General features: G+C 44.4%; 1 protein-coding gene across 2 annotated transcripts in view; it reads right to left on the reverse strand.

The window, feature by feature from the left end:
• Positions 1-9,388: 9,388 nt before the first annotated feature.
• THOC6 (THO complex 6) overlaps positions 9,389-17,906 on the reverse strand; it is a 322,699-nt gene continuing 314,181 nt past the window's right edge. For both annotated transcript variants that reach the window (XM_030208909.1, XM_030208908.1), the window contains one exon: positions 9,389-9,668. In XM_030208909.1, the coding sequence (XP_030064769.1) occupies positions 9,585-9,668 (84 nt within the window). In that variant the 3' untranslated portion in view covers positions 9,389-9,584. The remainder of the gene's footprint in view (positions 9,669-17,906) is intronic.

A 17,906-nucleotide genomic window follows, 5' to 3' on the forward strand; every position in this document is an offset into this window, starting at 1 on the left:
ATTCCTGGTAAAACACCTATTGACCTATTCAAAAAATACTTGCTGGAAAATTTGAAAATACCTCAAGAACTTATTCCCCCTATAAGTAAAATATATTATTTGCCAACAAGACCTACATAAGTACATAAGTAGTGCCATACTGGGAAAGACCAAAGGTCCATCTAGCCCAGCATCCTGTCACCGACAGTGGCCAATCCAGGTCAAGGGCACCTGGCACGCTCCCCAAACGTAAAAACATTCCAGACAAGTTATACCTAAAAATGCGGAATTTTTCCAAGTCCATTTAATAGCGGTCTATGGACTTGTCCTTTAGGAATCTATCTAACCCCTTTTTAAACTCCGTCAAGCTAACCGCCCGTACCACGTTCTCCGGCAACGAATTCCAGAGTCTAATTACACGTTGGGTGAAGAAAAATTTTCTCCGATTCGTTTTAAATTTACCACACTGTAGCTTCAACTCATGCCCTCTAGTCCTAGTATTTTTGGATAGCGTGAACAGTCGCTTCACATCCACCCGATCCATTCCACTCATTATTTTATACACTTCTATCATATCTCCCCTCAGCCGTCTCTTCTCCAAGCTGAAAAGCCCTAGCCTTCTCAGCCTCTCTTCATAGGAAAGTCGTCCCATCCCCACTATCATTTTCGTCGCCCTTCGCTGTACCTTTTCCAATTCTACTATATCTTTTTTGAGATACGGAGACCAGTACTGAACACAATACTCCAGGTGCGGTCGCACCATGGAGCGATACAACGGCATTATAACATCCGCACACCTGGACTCCATACCCTTCCTAATAACACCCAACATTCTATTCGCTTTCCTAGCCGCAGCAGCACACTGAGCAGAAGGTTTCAGCGTATCATCGACAACGACACCCAGATCCCTTTCTTGATCCGTAACTCCTAACGCGGAACCTTGCAAGACGTAGCTATAATTCGGGTTCCTCTTACCCACATGCATCACTTTGCACTTGTCAACATTGAACTTCATCTGCCACTTGCACGCCCATTCTCCCAGTCTCGCAAGGTCCTCCTGTAATCGTTCACATTCCTCTTGCGACTTGACGACCCTGAATAATTTTGTGTCATCGGCGAATTTAATTACCTCACTAGTTATTCCCATCTCTAGGTCATTTATAAATACATTAAAAAGCAACGGACCCAGCACAGACCCCTGCGGGACCCCACTAACTACCCTCCTCCACTGAGAATACTGGCCACGCAATCCTACTCTCTGCTTCCTATCTTTCAACCAGTTCTTAATCCATAATAATACCCTACCTCCGATTCCATGACTCTGCAATTTCTTCAGGAGTCTTTCGTGCGGCACTTTGTCAAACGCCTTCTGAAAATCCAGATATACAATATCAACCGGCTCCCCATTGTCCACATGTTTGCTTACCCCCTCAAAAAAATGCATTAGATTGGTGAGGCAAGACTTCCCTTCACTAAATCCGTGCTGACTTTGTCTCATCAGTCCATGTTTTTGTATATGCTCTGCAATTTTATTCTTAATAATAGCCTCCACCATCTTGCCCGGCACCGACGTCAGACTCACCGGTCTATAATTTCCCGGATCTCCTCTGGAACCCTTCTTAAAAATCGGAGTAACATTGGCTACCCTCCAGTCTTCCGGTACTACACTCGATTTTAGGGACAGATTGCATATTTCTAACAGTAGCTCCGCAAGTTCATTTTTTAGTTCTATTAATACTCTGGGATGAATACCATCAGGTCCCGGTGATTTACTACTCTTCAGCTTGCTGAACTGACCCATTACATCCTCCAAGGTTACAGAGAATTTGTTTAGTTTCTCCGACTCCCCCGCTTCAAATATTCTTTCCGGCACCGGTGTCCCCCCCAAATCCTCCTCGGTGAAGACCGAAGCAAAGAATTCATTTAATTTCTCCGCTACGGCTTTGTCCTCCTTGATCGCCCCTTTAACACCATTTTCGTCCAGCGGCCCAACCGACTCTTTGGCCGGTTTCCTGCTTTTAATGTATCTAAAAAAATTTTTACTATGTATTTTTGCTTCCAACGCTAATTTCTTCTCAAAGTCCTTTTTTGCCCTCCTTATCTCCGCTTTGCATTTGGCTTGGCATTCCTTATGATCTATCCTGTTACTTTCAGTTGGTTCTCTTCTCCACTTTCTGAAGGATTGTTTTTTGGCTCTAATGATTTCCTTTATCTTACTGTTTAGCCACGCCGGCTGACGTTTAGTCTTTTTTCCCTTTTTTCTAATACATGGAATATATTTGTCCTGAACCTCCAGGATGGTGTTTTTAAACAGCATCCACGCCTGATGCAAGTTTTTTACTCTGCGAGCTGCTCCTTTCAGTCTTTTTTTTACCATTTTTCTCATTTTGTCGTAATCACCTTTTCTATAGTTAAACGCTAGCGTACTTGATTTCCTAATTTCACTTCCTTCAATGCCAATATCAAAACCGATCATATTATGATCACTGTTATCAAGCGGCCCTCGTATCGTTACCCCCTGCACTAGATCATGAGCACCACTAAGGACTAAGTCTAGTATTTTTCCTTCTCTTGTCGGCTCCTGAACTAGCTGTTCCATGAAGCTGTCCTTGATTTCATCAAGAAATCTTATGTCCCTTGCGTGTACAGATGTTACATTAACCCAGTCTATATGCGGGTAATTGAAATCCCCCATTATTATTGTGTTGCCCAGTTTGTTTGCGTCCCTGATTTCCTTTAACATTTCCGCATCCGTCTGTTCGTCCTGGCCAGGTGGACGGTAGTACACTCCTATCACTATCCTTTTCCCCTTTGCACATGGAATTTCAATCCACAGTGATTCCAAGGAGTGTTTTGTTTCCTGCAGAATTTTCAATCTATTTGATTCAAGGCTCTCGTTAATATACAATGCTACCCCTCCACCAATCCGATTCACCCTATCACTACGATATAATTTGTACCCCGGTATGACAGTGTCCCACTGGTTATCCTCCTTCCACCAGGTCTCAGAGATGCCTATTATATCTAATTTTTCATTTAGTGCAATATATTCCAACTCCCCCATCTTATTTCTTAGGCTCCTGGCATTCGCATATAGACATTTCAAACTATGTTTGTTGTTCCTAAGTACATCATGCTTAGTACTTGACAGTATTAATTGGCAATCTTTTGTCTGATTTTTATTGTTATTTAAAGATACCCGATCTACTACAATCTCTTTGCAACCTCACTATCAGGATACTCTATCTTCCCTGTTATGGTGATATCTTTGAAAGATACCTTATCCCGAACCATGCTCTTTTGAGCGACTGTCGGCCTTCCCCCCATTTCTAGTTTAAAAGCTGCTCTATCTCCTTCTTAAACGCCGATGCCAGCAGCCTGGTCCCACTCTGGTTAAGATGGAGCCCATCTTTTCGGAATAGGCTCCCCCTTCCCCAGAATGTTGCCCAGTTCCTAACAAATCTAAAGCCCTCCTCCCTGCACCATCGTCTCATCCACGCATTGAGACTCTGGAGCTCTGCCTGTCTCTTGGGCCCTGCGCGTGGCACAGGTAGCATTTCAGAAAATGCTACCCTGGAGGATCTGGATTTCAGCTTTCTACCTAAGAGCCTAAATTTTGCTTCCAGAACCTCTCTCCCACATTTTCCTATGTCATTAGTACCCACATGTACCAAGACAGCCGTCTCCTCCTCAGCACTATCTAAAATCCTATCTAGGTGACGCGTGAGGTCCGCCACCTTCGCACCAGGCAGGCAAGTCACCAGGCGATCCTCACGTCCACCAGCCACCCAGCTATCTATATGCCTAATGATCGAATCACCCAGTACAACAGCTGTCCTAACCTTTCCCTCCCGGGCAACATTTGGAGATATATCCTCGGTGCGAAAGGATAATACATCCCCTGGTGGGCAGGTCCTGGCTACAGGAGTACTTCCTACTTCACCAGGGTGATGCTCTCCTTCTAGGAGACCTCCCTCCTCCAAGGTAGCACAGGGGCTACCTGACTGGAGGTGGGACTTCTCTACAACATCCCTGTAGGTCTCCTCTATGTACCTCTCTGTCTCCCTCAGCTCCATCAAGTCTGCTACTCTAGCCTCAAGAGAACGGACACGTTCTCTGAGAGCTAGGAGCTCTTTGCATCGGGCACACACATATGACACCTCACTAATTGGGAGATAATCATACATGTGACACTCAATGCAAAAGACTGGATAGCACCCCTCTCGCTGCTGGACTGCTGACTCCATCCTAGTGTTTTTTGAGTTTTTCCGTAATTTAAAACTTGCTAAAGTATCAAGGATATCAGCCTATCACTAACTTACAGTTCCTCCTTTAAACCCCAATCTTCAAGTTCCGAAAGCACAAGCAAAATTTGTTCACTTACCAGAGAAATATCCTCTTCTCCCAGAACTTATTAGAAGGAAAGCTTTCGCGCGGCACCTTGAGCAGAGGCCCCGAGTGGATCGGAACGGACCTGGGAGTCACTCCGGCGAAGGCTCCGAGGATATGCAGATGAGCTGCAAGTCCTCCACGGCACCTGAGAAGGCAACCGGTGGGAGAGCTGGGCACCTCTCAACCAAGAAAAGGCTTACCAGGGGTTAGGCCGAAGCCAGCATTCCTCCCCCTGAGGGTCACCTGATCCTGGCTAAGAAGTACCTGGTAGCTCTGGGTAGGTGGAGCGAAAGCCCTGGGTAACTGTGGCGAAGGCCCTGGGAAGGTCGGGGTGGATTTGGGAGTCACCCCGGATGCAGCTGTGAGGATATGCAGAACGCTGCAAGTCCTCCACAGCACCTGGTAGGAGCACTGTGCACCTTGAGCAGAGGCCCCGAGTGGATCGGAACGGACCTGGGAGTCACTCCGGCGAAGGCTCCGAGGATATGCAGATGAGCTGCAAGTCCTCCACGGCACCTGAGAAGGCAACCGGTGGGAGAGCTGGGCACCTCTCAACCAAGAAAAGGCTTACCAGGGGTTAGGCCGAAGCCAGCATTCCTCCCCCTGAGGGTCACCTGATCCTGGCTAAGAAGTACCTGGCGCAAAAGAAGGAAATAAAGACGGTCTTGGAGTGGATGGTATAGATCTTAACAATCTGTCAGCAATTCTAGAACAATCTATTGAAATAGTTCCGGAAAGGGCTACCCTTTTGGTTTCCCTGGTATTTGAACAGGACTTTAACACAATATTGAAGTTATACTTTAAATATTCAAAAGAACTGTTTTATGGAACTAAATTGTGGATATTCCCGGATGTTACCAAGGTAACTCAGGAACGAAGGAAATTATTCTTGATAATGAAACAGGATGTTCTTAAGTTAGGTGGCTCATTTCTGTTAGCATATCCTTGCAAATGCCTGGTCAAGCTCAATGGGATAAAGTATGCATTTTATGACCCAGAACAGCTGAAATCCTTTCTGGATATGAAACAACTGCACGTAGATTTAGTAAAATGATGTGAGACGAATTTGTACACATAACCGCATTACGTATAATTTTGTAATAAGTATCTTTAAATCTCCACAGATTTGTAACTCCCCCCTCTTATTTGAGGTCTAAGAAAGCTGTTAAATTTACTTCTTGTTTAAATTTGTTGCTTTAAATATTTAGGTTTGGCTGTTTTTCTGTAACAAGTGTTATACTTGTAAGAAATTGAAAAATTCATAAAAAAAAAAAAAAAAGACCGATGTGGAGGTAATGTATCAGCCTCCCGGGCACTGAAGACATCACAAAAATCCTGGTAGCCCTTGGGCAGCCCGGGCAATGCCTCTTGCGGCGCCTGAAGTGGAGCAGAACAGAGCAGCAGAGGAGGCTTCACCTGCTGGAGGCAGTGCTCGCCACACCGGGAACCCCATTGCCCGATCTCTCCGGTGGCCCAATCGATCACTGGAGCATGTAGCCGGAGCCAGGGCAGTCCCAGAATCAATGGATGGATGGCTCGGGTGAGGACCAGGAACTGGATCTTTTTCTGATGCAATGCCCCCACCTGTAGATGTAGAGGCGAGGTGATCCAAGTGATGGTCCGGGGAAGGCTATGCCCCTGGATGGAGGTGATCCGGAGCTCCGGCTGACAGGGTAACGTGGAGCTCCCCAACTGTGACAGGAACTCCGCATCAATGAAGTTCCCTCCGGCCCCGGAGTCCAGCAAGGCTCTAGTATGAATCTGGCGCCCCTCGTCTTGGAGTAGGACAGGAACAGAGAGCAAGTAGTCTGGAAGGGAGGCCAACCGGCCCAGAGCCACTCCCTTCATGGGGCTTGGGACGGGGTGTTTCCCGACCTCCCAGGTTTGTTTGGGCAGGCGCCCAAAAGATGGCCAGCCTCCCCACAGTACAAGCAGAGCTGCTTCTGTAGGCGATGGGCCCTCTCTTCCTTGGATAGGCGATGCCGCTCCATTACCATGGGTTCCTCCTCGGTTGCTTCCGAACCCTCCTCGAGGGACCTAGGCGTCTTTGGGCGACATGCCAGGCCTCTGGATCTCTGCACCACCTGCTGCGTAGCCCTCTCCTGGGCTCACTCCTGGAACCGGATGTCGATTCTCATGCAGAGTGCAATAAGGGCGTCCAAAGTAGCCGGAATTTCACGGCCGGCCAATTCATCCTTTATCTGGCCCTTGCCAGAAGATGGCCGTCAATGCCTCCTGGTTCCACCTGAGTTCCGCAGCCAGGGTGCAGAACCGGACGGCGTACGCCCTGACCGACCCGGAGCCCTGCTGGATCCGCAGCAGCTCCCCCGAGGCAGAGGAAGGTCAACCAGGCACGTCGAACACCATCCGGAACTGCCGCAAGAACTCCTCCAGGCTGGTCAGAACTGGGCTCCGCTGTTCCCACAGCAGAGACGCCCAAGCCAGTACGGCACCGGACAGCAGGGAGATAATATAGGTCACCTTAATCCTGTCAGATGGAAAAGCCTCCGGTTGCAGCTCAAACAGGATCTGACATTGGTTAAGGAACCCCCGGCAGACCGCTTGGGTTCCATCAAAACGAGGTGGCTCCAGGAGATGCAGTCGTGTGGCGGAAGCCTCCAACCTAGAGCCTGAAGGGGCCGCCGCGGCCTGTTGCTGGACCGCTGGTAGTTGGTTACAGACGTTCTGCAGTATGCTGGATAAGTGATTTATTTGCGCCTACTGCTCGTGTACCGCCTGAGCCAACTTAGAAATCTCGGCGCTGTCTGGCGAGCTCATGGCTTCGGCCTACTTTTATGACTTGGTAGTAGTGAGCCCCTGTGCCCCGACTGAGCACGGCAGAGATGGAGTGACACCACACTCGATCAGGTAGCCAGACAACCCCTAGCTTCACCTGGGAAGCGACCACCGTTCACCAGGAGTTGAGCTCCCAGCTGCAGGTGGCCACCAGGGCTTCTGGAACCGGCGGGGTTGCACGACCACTGACCAGACAGGCAGGCAAACAAACAGACACAGTCCAAAAGCCAGGAAAATCCGTAGGGCAAAGAGTAGTCAAAAACAGTCCACGGTCTAGGCAGGCAGCAAAACAAGCGAGGTCCGGGAAACAAGCCGAGGTCTGGAACACTGGAACTGAAGATAAGGAGCACCGGCGTGGACCTCAAACACAATTGAGGCCGAAGCAACGAAGGACTGGAGGCAGGGCTTTAAATAGGGTAGGAATCAGTCTCAAACATGTGCAGCTGATCCAAGATGGCTGCCCCCATCAGCAGAGTAGCACAACGCCCAAATATGGGCTTCCTTCCTGTTCTTGTATACAAGATGGCTGCCCCCTCCTGAGCTAGCCAAGATGGCTGCTGTCCTTGATCCAACCAAGATGACGGCTGCCAGAAATAGGAAACAAACAGACCCATCCTGGAGAAACCACATCCAAAATAGCCGGCTATCTCTGCCGGACTGCGCCTCTCCGGCGAATCGGCCGCGCAGGCCTGGAACCAGGTGAGGAACATAACAGGCAAGCAGTGCCTACCCCCATGTTTGTCTCAATAACAGACTATGTATTTTTCCTCTAGGAACTTGTCCAAACCTTTTTTAAGCCTAGATATGCTGAGTGCTGTTACCAAATCCTCCAGCGGCTAGTTCCAGAGCTTAACTATTCTTTCAGCAAAAAAATATTTCCTCCTATTTATTATAAAAGTATTTCCAAGTAATTTCATTGAGTGTTCCCTGTCTTTGTACTTTTTGAAAGAGTGAAAAATCAATTCACTTTTACCTATTCTACACCACTCAGGATTTCTTATCATATCCTCCCTGAGCTGTCTCTTTTCCAAGTTGAAGAGCCCTAACCTCTTTAGCCTTTCCTCATATGGGAGAAGTTCCATCCCTTTTATCATTTTGGTCACTCTTCTCTGAGCCTCTTCTAATTCCACTATATCTTTTTTGAGATACGGTGACCAGAATAGAATGCAATACTCAAGGTGAGGTTGCACCTGGAGCGATACAGGGGCATATAATATTCTTGGCCTTATTTTACATCCCTTTCCTAATAATTCATAGCATCCTGCTTGCATTTTGGCCACCACCACACACTGGGCTGAAGATTTCAGCGTATTGTCTACAATGATGCCTAGATCTTTTTTTTTTTTTTTTTTTGAGTGCTGACTCCCAAGGTAGACCCTAGCATCAGGTATCTGATTCGGATTATTGTTCCTAAGTTTTGACCAAGAAACACCACTTTTGAAAGAGTTGCACTGGCTACCTGTATTTTACAGATCTCAATTCAAGTCATTCTCTGTTACTTTTAAGGCTCTGAAGTGAGAGGGCCTATTACATTTAAGGAGCAAGCTGACTCCCTATATTCTAGAAAGGCATTTCTGGAGTTGTCAGGAAGCATTTGACTTAAATATGCAGATCCCCATCTGTGAAATGCCATCACACTGGACTTCTGGTTAGAGGATTTCTTAGCTTTGTAGAGGATTAATGTTTGACATTTGATACTAGTAGGTGAAGGAAGAATAACTTGTTGAAGTCGGATGGATGGTTGGCGTTAGGGTTGTGGGGTATTATGTATTATTTACTCTGAATCTCTGTTGTTTTTGGTTTGTCCCTTGCTTCAATCTTTTTGCTGAAGCAAGTAATCAAATATAAAATATGAAAAATAAAACTCAGTAGTTGGGATAAGTTACCATGCTTTTCTGAAGTGGAGAAGTCTTCCTCCTGTCACAAAAGACTCTGTTTGGGTGCCAGCACTGCTGTAAAGCACAGAGAGGCAGCAAGACAGGAACATACATACATGCTCAAAAAGACTTTCTAGGTTTTTCTTCGATGCTCTGGGTCAGCAACTTTGGATAATTTATCATTTTTACCAACAGAGAACCAGAAATATATCCATGCAGGAACCAAAGAAGATGAGAGACTGCAATTTGGGAATGCTACTGGTATGAGTAGGAGTACCATAAAGAAAGCTAAAATGATCTAGTGGGTGATATATGCTATCAGAAGAAAGCAAAAACCAGACAACTTCAAGAAACGAACAAGATAGTATCCAACTTTATTTCTTTAAAAATTCACCTTTTACAAAATGAATACTGGAATAAAGTGGAAGATGAATTGGGCCTAGAGATAGGGGGCAAAAGTGGAGATTAAGGTAGAGGGAAGGGGAAACAATATGGCATGAGAAAGAGGAGAGTGAAATGGAGATAAAGAAGAGAGACACACTATACAAACATGAGAGAGAAGGCTCGATATCCAAAGTTTGTAAATACATCAACTCGGGAGCTGTTACCAGCAGCGGTCAGCACCTGTAAACAAAAAATGTGATAGAAAATTTATAATTAGGAATACCATGTTTAAGAGGATCATCTTGCTCCTCCTTGTCTTTGTGATAATATATTTATACAGTGAAAATCGACACACTATATTGCACTTAAGAGGGACTCAGCTTCTCCAAATAATTTTTTCTGACAACATGAATAGAACATGGGAGATGAAAACTTCTCACTGATCTCTCTCCTTCCCTCTTTTTGCATCCTTGATTTCCCTTCTTTCTGAAATCAGAGGGCATATATACAAAAGCTAAAGAGGTGGGGAGGTAAATCATACAGCCTAGGATGGTCTCCTTCAATTTGCACAGGATTTCATTATAAGCATTGTTCCACCCACTAGTGTACAAATATTACTATAACAGTATACACATGCTTCATTGCATCACATAACACAGAAGTCCCAAAAATTTCACTTGTAAACAAACCTAGTTATCACAATCACAGTACTTTGCATAAAATTAAACAACTCTGAAATCAAACCCAAAACTAAGATGCATCCGTTACTTGGTCCTTATACTTTTTGTTGCACAGGGCGTTCTGGACTCCCATCAAGCTTACAAAGTTGGACCTCTTTACATCTAGTTTGTGCTGGCACTATAAGGTGCAACCTGGGACACCAGAGCAAATTTTATTTTTCTGCCCTGTTATTCAACCGTTTTGGTGGGGTGTTTGGGATATCATTGTTAAGGTTTCTGGCTCAAGGATATGCTTTCTTATCCAACTATTTTTTGGAAAGAAGATGCTCTCTTTGGAGATGTTGCAATCTTCCCAGCATCGCCCAGCTGTGGCCTTTCAGAGCGACCAGTGTGTCTGGAAGGATTCTTCCCTTCTAAATGCTTTCTGATGGAATTATGTATGCCTTACTGCTAAATATGAATCTACAATTGCTGAAAGAACGGGGTTGTGTACTGGGTAAAGAAATGTGGTCCTCTTTGGATGCCTTTATGCAGGGTGTTAAGGCCCCCAAGGGTCATCTCATTAATGGCTGTTTCTCTACTTTTGTAGTCTGTTTCTTTTGTGTTGTTACTCTGTCATCTTCTTTCTCTGTTGATTGGTTGTAAAGTTGCATGCTGGTTTACAGATGACACTTCCATTCCTTCCATTCCTCTTGATCTTCTTGGTACTACCATTAAAACAGTAACCTCTTTCGTTACCTTGGTGTAACTCTTGATTCCCACCTGACCTTTGTTCCTTAGATTTTGAATCTTTGTAAAGTTGTTTTTTTGATTCTTCGTCGGTTATGTATTGTCCACTGCTATTTTGATCAACCTACGTTCCATTCTTATTCTGTCTCTCCTTACCACCAGACTTGATTATTGCAATATTGTATATATTGGTTGTTCCCAATCTAATCTTTAAAAACTTCAAACTATTCAGAATACAGCTATTAAACTCATTTGTCATGCCCACAAATCTGATCATGTTTCTCCTTTGTTTCAAAAGCTGCACTGGTTACCTATTGAACAATGCATTAAATATAAACTCCTCACTCTTATTTTCTCTGCTTTTAGACATGGATTCCCTATTTGGCATCTTTGACAATACCTTACTCTTGTTTTTTGAACGATCACCGCCTTGTTCTTCCCAGTCCCAAAGTAGCACAGCTCGAGTTCATATGTCACCGTGGTTTTTCCTTTATGGCCCCTCACTACTGGAATTCTCTCCCTCACTCCGTGCGTTCTGAATCCTCTTAAGATTTTTAAAGTAGCTTTAAAAACATAGTTATTCAATGAAGCTTTTCATTTGAAAACCTAGTTATCAAAGACACTTGATGTTGGTTCATCCTCTTACTACTACTTTGTCCTGCCCTCCATTCTAGTAATTTCCTATCCCCCCCCCCCCCCCAGTTTGTTGGTTTCCCTTAGACTTTTGTCTCTTTGTTTGACTGCTTTGCTTCTTGTCTATCGAGTTATTGTAGTTCCTTTCCTCTTTTTAAGTTTATATTTTTAGATTTCTAAACCGCCCAAATCTGCCAGTCAGCTAGCGTAGTATAGAAAATTTGAATAAATAAACCCAATAAATAGTTTGATCTTCAAAAAACGTATACCGTGTATTTCACAAATATAATGCTCTCTGATCTAAAATCAGATTCAAAACAGTAGTTAAGTTTGAACTAATTGTCATGTTTTATACAAATTTATTCTATAAATTTGACGCTGGAAGGTTCAACTGCTTACAGAACTGTTGCCTTGCTTTTCACTTTTGATTTCCTTGGTTGAATAACCACAAGGCAACTTTCTTACAGAACATATATGGATTTCTTCCAGAAGCCACTTTCTAGAACGTTATTACTTCACAAGCGCCTACATTTGATGTGATAATGGAAACATAATGGGTGAAGGAGAATGCAGCGCAAAAAAACATAAATGCCCAGAGACTTGAAAATCTCTCATCCTGCCTTTCCATATTCAACTCTATATTTTGTCTTAAGAACAAAACCTTTCTAACCCCTGTGTGAAATATTTATCAATTTTCAATAATTAGAAGCTCCATGATTTGGAACTACAGTCTATGAATCAATGTGTCTGCAATAAGGCTGAGACACTTATTTTGAGGTCAGAAAGGAGGCCATGGTCAATAGTTCCAGAGGGGCAACTATGTTGTGTTTAAACCTGTTTACTACAAATGAATACAAAATGCGAACAGTACAGAAAATCAATATTTGTACTCAATAGGAAAAGAATATACTTTCAGTAAATAGACCATTTGAGGTAATAATTCTTTGTCCCCCTCCCAAACAAGGCATGCAGAACATAAAAGACTTTGCAAGAAGCCTTAATTCTTATAGCCTCCTACATTCTTATCAAGGAACTCTTTCAACCCAACATCTCCCCCACCCTTCCAGCTTCCCAAAAATATGTATGTGGATGATCTACAATATAGTACTATAAGGATAAGACATTTAATACAAGGCTCCTCACTTTGGGGGAAAGATCTTGTACATAAGATTCCCAAACCATCCCAAAATGTTTCTTCATTTTCTCTGTACAGCAAGAATCATGAGCCTCCAATAACATAAGATTGTGTAAAACACTCCACTATTGCCAATATAAAGGTAGTGTCTCTAGAAGTCAGTTTTGAAGTACACATTTTTTCCCCCACTATACTTGCCTTGTCCAACTACGACTCCCCCCACTCCCCAACAGGCCCACAGAGAACCAACTTCCAAACAGCAAACCAACAGGAGATGCTATGAGGACTCTATCAGAGTTCTGCCCAGATAAGCAAGAATACTAGCCCAGAAGAACTAAATAGGTCGGGGCAGCTACGTTAATGTAGCCTAGCAAAACAGAGAAGTTGGGGCACATTGTAGACTAACCAATTTACTGGGGCACAAGCTTTTGAGGACAAGAATCCACTTTGTCAGTTGCATGATGTATAGACCAGGAGGGGAGAAATATTAGGGAAGGATAAGACAAAGACTTCCATGTTGATTAGTATTCATCTCCAGGATCCATTTGTTTAATCTTAATATAATGAACCACTCAAGCATTCATCCCATCTAAGTGTATGGAGCAAGCTGTTCTACAATGTAACAGTGGGGCTTGCTACCCATTTTCACCTTGAAACCACCTTGAAACTTGCAGAAGATATCTGTAACAGGGGCAACAGCACTACAAGTCCCAAGGCAGCAAAAGAGGGGCAAAGGACACTGATAATGGTAGGAAGACTACAAACTCATCAACAGAAAGACAAATTGTAATAAAAGAGTAGAATTAAAACCCCAAGGGAGTTGAGAACAGCACAGCAACACCCAATTTGGTAGGAGGACACCAATGCATTTTGAGAACTGTAGAATGGCACCGATATTGCCAGGATGATTCCAAGGCATTGACAGAGTAGTAAAGTAGCAACTACACTGTCTGGATGACCCCCAAGGCAGCATAAATGGGTTAAAGCAACAACACTTGCTGGAAGACACAGGAACATCAATAGAGGGCCAATATAGCATCCAGACTGGTTGGAAATCCTAAAACATCTGAAGAGTGCCAACATAGTAGCAAGATAGGTTGGAAGACCATAAAACACCAGAGGAGAACCAATGTAGCAGCAATTTAGGTTGCATGAGTTCAGGTAGAGGGAGTGGAGCGAAGTTAGCTAATCTGTGTGCTTACAAGTTAGAATCTTAACACTCAGGACTTTGGTACCAGCACCGACGTTCAAGATGTAAAGGAGATACTTTTGAGGGGAAAAAAAAAAATCTGAGTCTTTTCGGGAAGTAGGGAGAGATCCTGCAGGTGGGCAAGTTGGTCTGAAAATTGTTTGGTTCCATGTGGAAGGAGAACACTGCTCTTCTTGCCGTGGGACCACACGTCCAGAGCTCCGGGTCAGCGCCTCCTTGGCTTCCCAAGGAAACCTAGTGATTCTCTGCTTGTCGTTAGCTACGCCGAGCTGATTGCTGCAGTCAAGGGGCTCCCTCTCAGCGTCGGAGAGGCCGCTCTGCATCCACTGGGCTGCAGAGCAGGCAATGTCATCTCGGTCCCAACGTGTTTGAAGTGTGCAACCTTAGTTGCTCACCCTCCAGTCGAGGCATGGTACCCTTACCAGAACAGTTTTTGTTGGTCCCGGTGCTTTGAGGGATAATTCATCCGTTGCAAGAGGGTGGACCCTCAACCCTTTGGATTCCAAGGGTACGGTGTCGCTCTGGTCTCGCGTCACAATGTGGCTTGATGGCAGGGAGTTAGCCTCTTCTGATAACTGACGGGTAATGTATTCCACAACTGGAAATGATGGTGACTTGGTTCTTTTTTCAGCTAGGAGCCCTGGGTCTAAGCTGCTATCCGTGGCTGGACTAGGTTCAAATCTGCGGTTCTTTGGGGAAAGTGCCAGCCGGAGTTACTGCGAGGACAGAGACCCTGCAGGTCGAGGTGATCCTCTCCATTTTCATATGCCCCCCACCATGTCCCATATATTCCTTCCATCTCATATCACCCTACATCCAGAATTTCCTCTCTCTCACAACTCACACCTCCCATGTGTATCTGCACTCTCTTTTTTGATCTCTCCCCAAATTCAGCACCTGTACTCTCTTCCCATCTCTCCCCATTTCCCTCTCTGTGTTCAACCTTTTCCCTTCATCTCCCTAGGCTCCCATTGTGTCCAACATCTCCCTTTACAACCTCTACTTGATCCAGCATCTGCATTCTGTTCACCTTTGACTCCCCTCCACCCATGTCCAGCATCTTTCCTCCCTTCCTTTCACTTCATTGTCTGACGTCTGACCTATCCCTCCCCTCCATCTCATGATCTGACATCTCACCCTCTCTCTTCTATCCCTCCCCTTCAGCTCATGATCCAACATCTCTCCATTCTCCCTTCCCATTTTCCTGCATCTCTCCCTCCCCTCCACCTCTGCCCCTTGGTCCAACATCTCTCCCTATTCTTTGCTCCCCCATCCTCCCATTGTACACACCCCTCTCTATGCCTGGATTGGGTAAACAGAGTCACGAAAGAGAGGGTAAAACAGAATACAATAGAAACAAAAAAACAAAACAAAAAAGCAACACTGGGCCTTCTGGGTAGGGATAAATGTTGTCCTTTAATGTGTAAAAGACCCGACACGGGCCGTGTTTCGGCACACAAGCGCCTGCCTCAGGGGTCAGAATGATCCTTCAAAATCTAGACAGATGAAGATATTCAAGCAATCCAAATATATTACCAGAAACTGCTAATTGTCCATTTTATCAAACCAGACGCTGCCGGTGTAAAAAACCGCCCCAAAATATAGACTTCCTGAGCCAGTATGTGAAGCTCCATCTCTGGCAGTCGTCAAATCTAGGCTAAAAGCCCACCTTTTTGAGGTTGCTTTTAACTCTTAACTCCTATTCACTTGTTCAGTGCCCATGCCTGTTTTATCATTCCCACCTTAAGTTATTTCCTTATTCCTTATTTGTCTTGTTTGTCTGTCCTGATTAGATTGTAAGCTCTGTCGAGCAAGGACTGTCTCTTCATGTTCCAGTGTACAGCACTGCGTACATCTAGTAGCACTATAGAAATGGTAAGTAGTAGTAGTACCTCCTCATCTCCCGCCGAGTAGGGATGGCTGGATATATGTCCCCCGGGTTATAAAATTTCCCACTGGGCATGGAAAGGAAAACGAGGTGGAGAAATTGCTCTCATCTACCGTACCAATTTTATTGTGGAAGTAATTGCTGACTCGAATACACTAAATCTGGAAATTGCTTCTTTCAGAATCCTCGATAAAACCTTATATGGTCACCTTAACTGCACGTGGCAATTGGAATGAAGTTCAGCAAACCTTTACGAATTTCATTTCTAGTACATGCATGTCCAGCCCTAATGTTCTCATTTTAGGGGACATAAATCTGCACCTAGAAAACTACTCGTCAAACAGCACTCGTGATTGTTTAGACTTCCTCCATTCCTGGGACTTAACATGTTGGAATCAGCAAGCTACCCACACAAAAGGCCACACGCTAGACCTGCTCTCGCATAAGTCGGCTGATGCCCTCAATTTGCAATTAAATTACATTAGTAGGACAGAGGTCCCTTGGTCCGATCACTTTAAGTTGAACTGCTCCCTTTCATGGCTGGTAAAAGGCACAGCGCAAACCCGAGCTCAACAGACATACCAAACAAGGGGTAAGGTAGACCCAAAGGAATTTTGGACATTAATCTATGATAAGGATTGGTATGTGCATGTAGATTCAATAGATTTCTTCTTGCAATGGGACGAAAAATGCAGAGGTGTGTTAGACGCAGTAGCTCCAATTCAACCACGCACATCCAGGCGGCAAATAGTTCCACCGTGATTCACTGAGGACCTAAAAGAACTCAAAATCATTACTAGGAGGCATGAAAGAGCCTGGAGAAAACAGAAGGATGATCTTAACCTCATTGATTGGAAAAATTCTCAACGAGCATACAAATATGCAATTAGAAAATCTAAAACATTATACTACAAAACCAAAGTAGGCTCAGATTACAAAGACTTAAAAAAACTATACTTCTATGTCAACAAATTGTTAGATACTACAGCGTTCACCTCAACTACACTTGCCATCCCATCTGCTGATCACCTTGCCGTATTCTTTAAAGGTAAAATACTTAAGTTGCAGCATTCCCTACCTCAGTGCAGCTCCGAATTAGATCAATTCTTAAAAGACCTAGCTCCAAATTTAGAAGGGTACCCAGCAGACAGAACATTTTTGCACTTTTCCGCACTTACAGTCGATTCTGTTACGCAAGAGATCCACAGATTTTCCAGTAAGTTTTGCTACTTGGACATATGCCCAAACTACTTACTTAAAAGCGCACCTACTTGCTTCGTCACTGATCTAATGCAGCATTTAAACTTCATGCTAGGAAATGGATTCTTCCCTGGGACCCATGGAAACATATTACTCACCCCAATTCCAAAAGATGCCAAAAAAGATAGTACTGATCTAACTAACTATCGTCCAATTGCATCAATCCCACTATTTGTAAAGTTAATGGAAAGCATGGTGAATAAACAACTCAGTGAGTATCTGGATAGGTTCTCCATATTACATGAATCGCAGTCGGGATTTCGTACACTTCACAGCACTGAAACTGTGCTTGTCACACTTCTGTCAAACTTCAAGCAAGAAATAGCATTAGGGAAAAGCATTCTTCTACTACAATTTGACTTGTCAAGTGCTTTTGACACGGTGGACCACACCATCCTGTTAAGACTCCTCGACTACTTCGGAGCCGGCGGAAATGTTCCAGCATGGCTGAAAGTTTTCTTAACCACCAGAACCTACCAAGTAAAGTCCAACTCAAGTTCATCCCCTCCATGGCAACCGGTCTGTGGTGTGCCTCAAGGCTCGCCGCTTTCCCCTACTCTCTTCAACGTAATGCTGATTCCCCTGGCCACAGCCCTTTCAAAGCTTGGTCTTGACCCATTTATCTATGCAGATGACGTCACTTTTCTGACAAATTTCACCGAAATAACTAATGAAATCAGCCTTGGGATAAATACCATGCTCACTTGGGCTAACTCCTTCAAATCAAAGCTTAATACAGAAAAAAAAACTCATTGCCTTATTCTTTCCTCTCCCTTTAACAAATTCAGACCCGCTACCTTAAACGCACCAGGCCTTACCCTGCCCATCTTGAGAGTCTACAAATACTAGGAGTTATTGTGGACTGGAACTTAACACTGTTGGATCATACCACCTCAACCACCAAGAAAATATTCTTCTCTCTCTGGAAACTAAAACGATTAAA

Source organism: Microcaecilia unicolor, chromosome 7, assembly GCF_901765095.1.
Source record: "Microcaecilia unicolor chromosome 7, aMicUni1.1, whole genome shotgun sequence".
Lineage (NCBI taxonomy): Eukaryota > Metazoa > Chordata > Amphibia > Gymnophiona > Siphonopidae > Microcaecilia > Microcaecilia unicolor.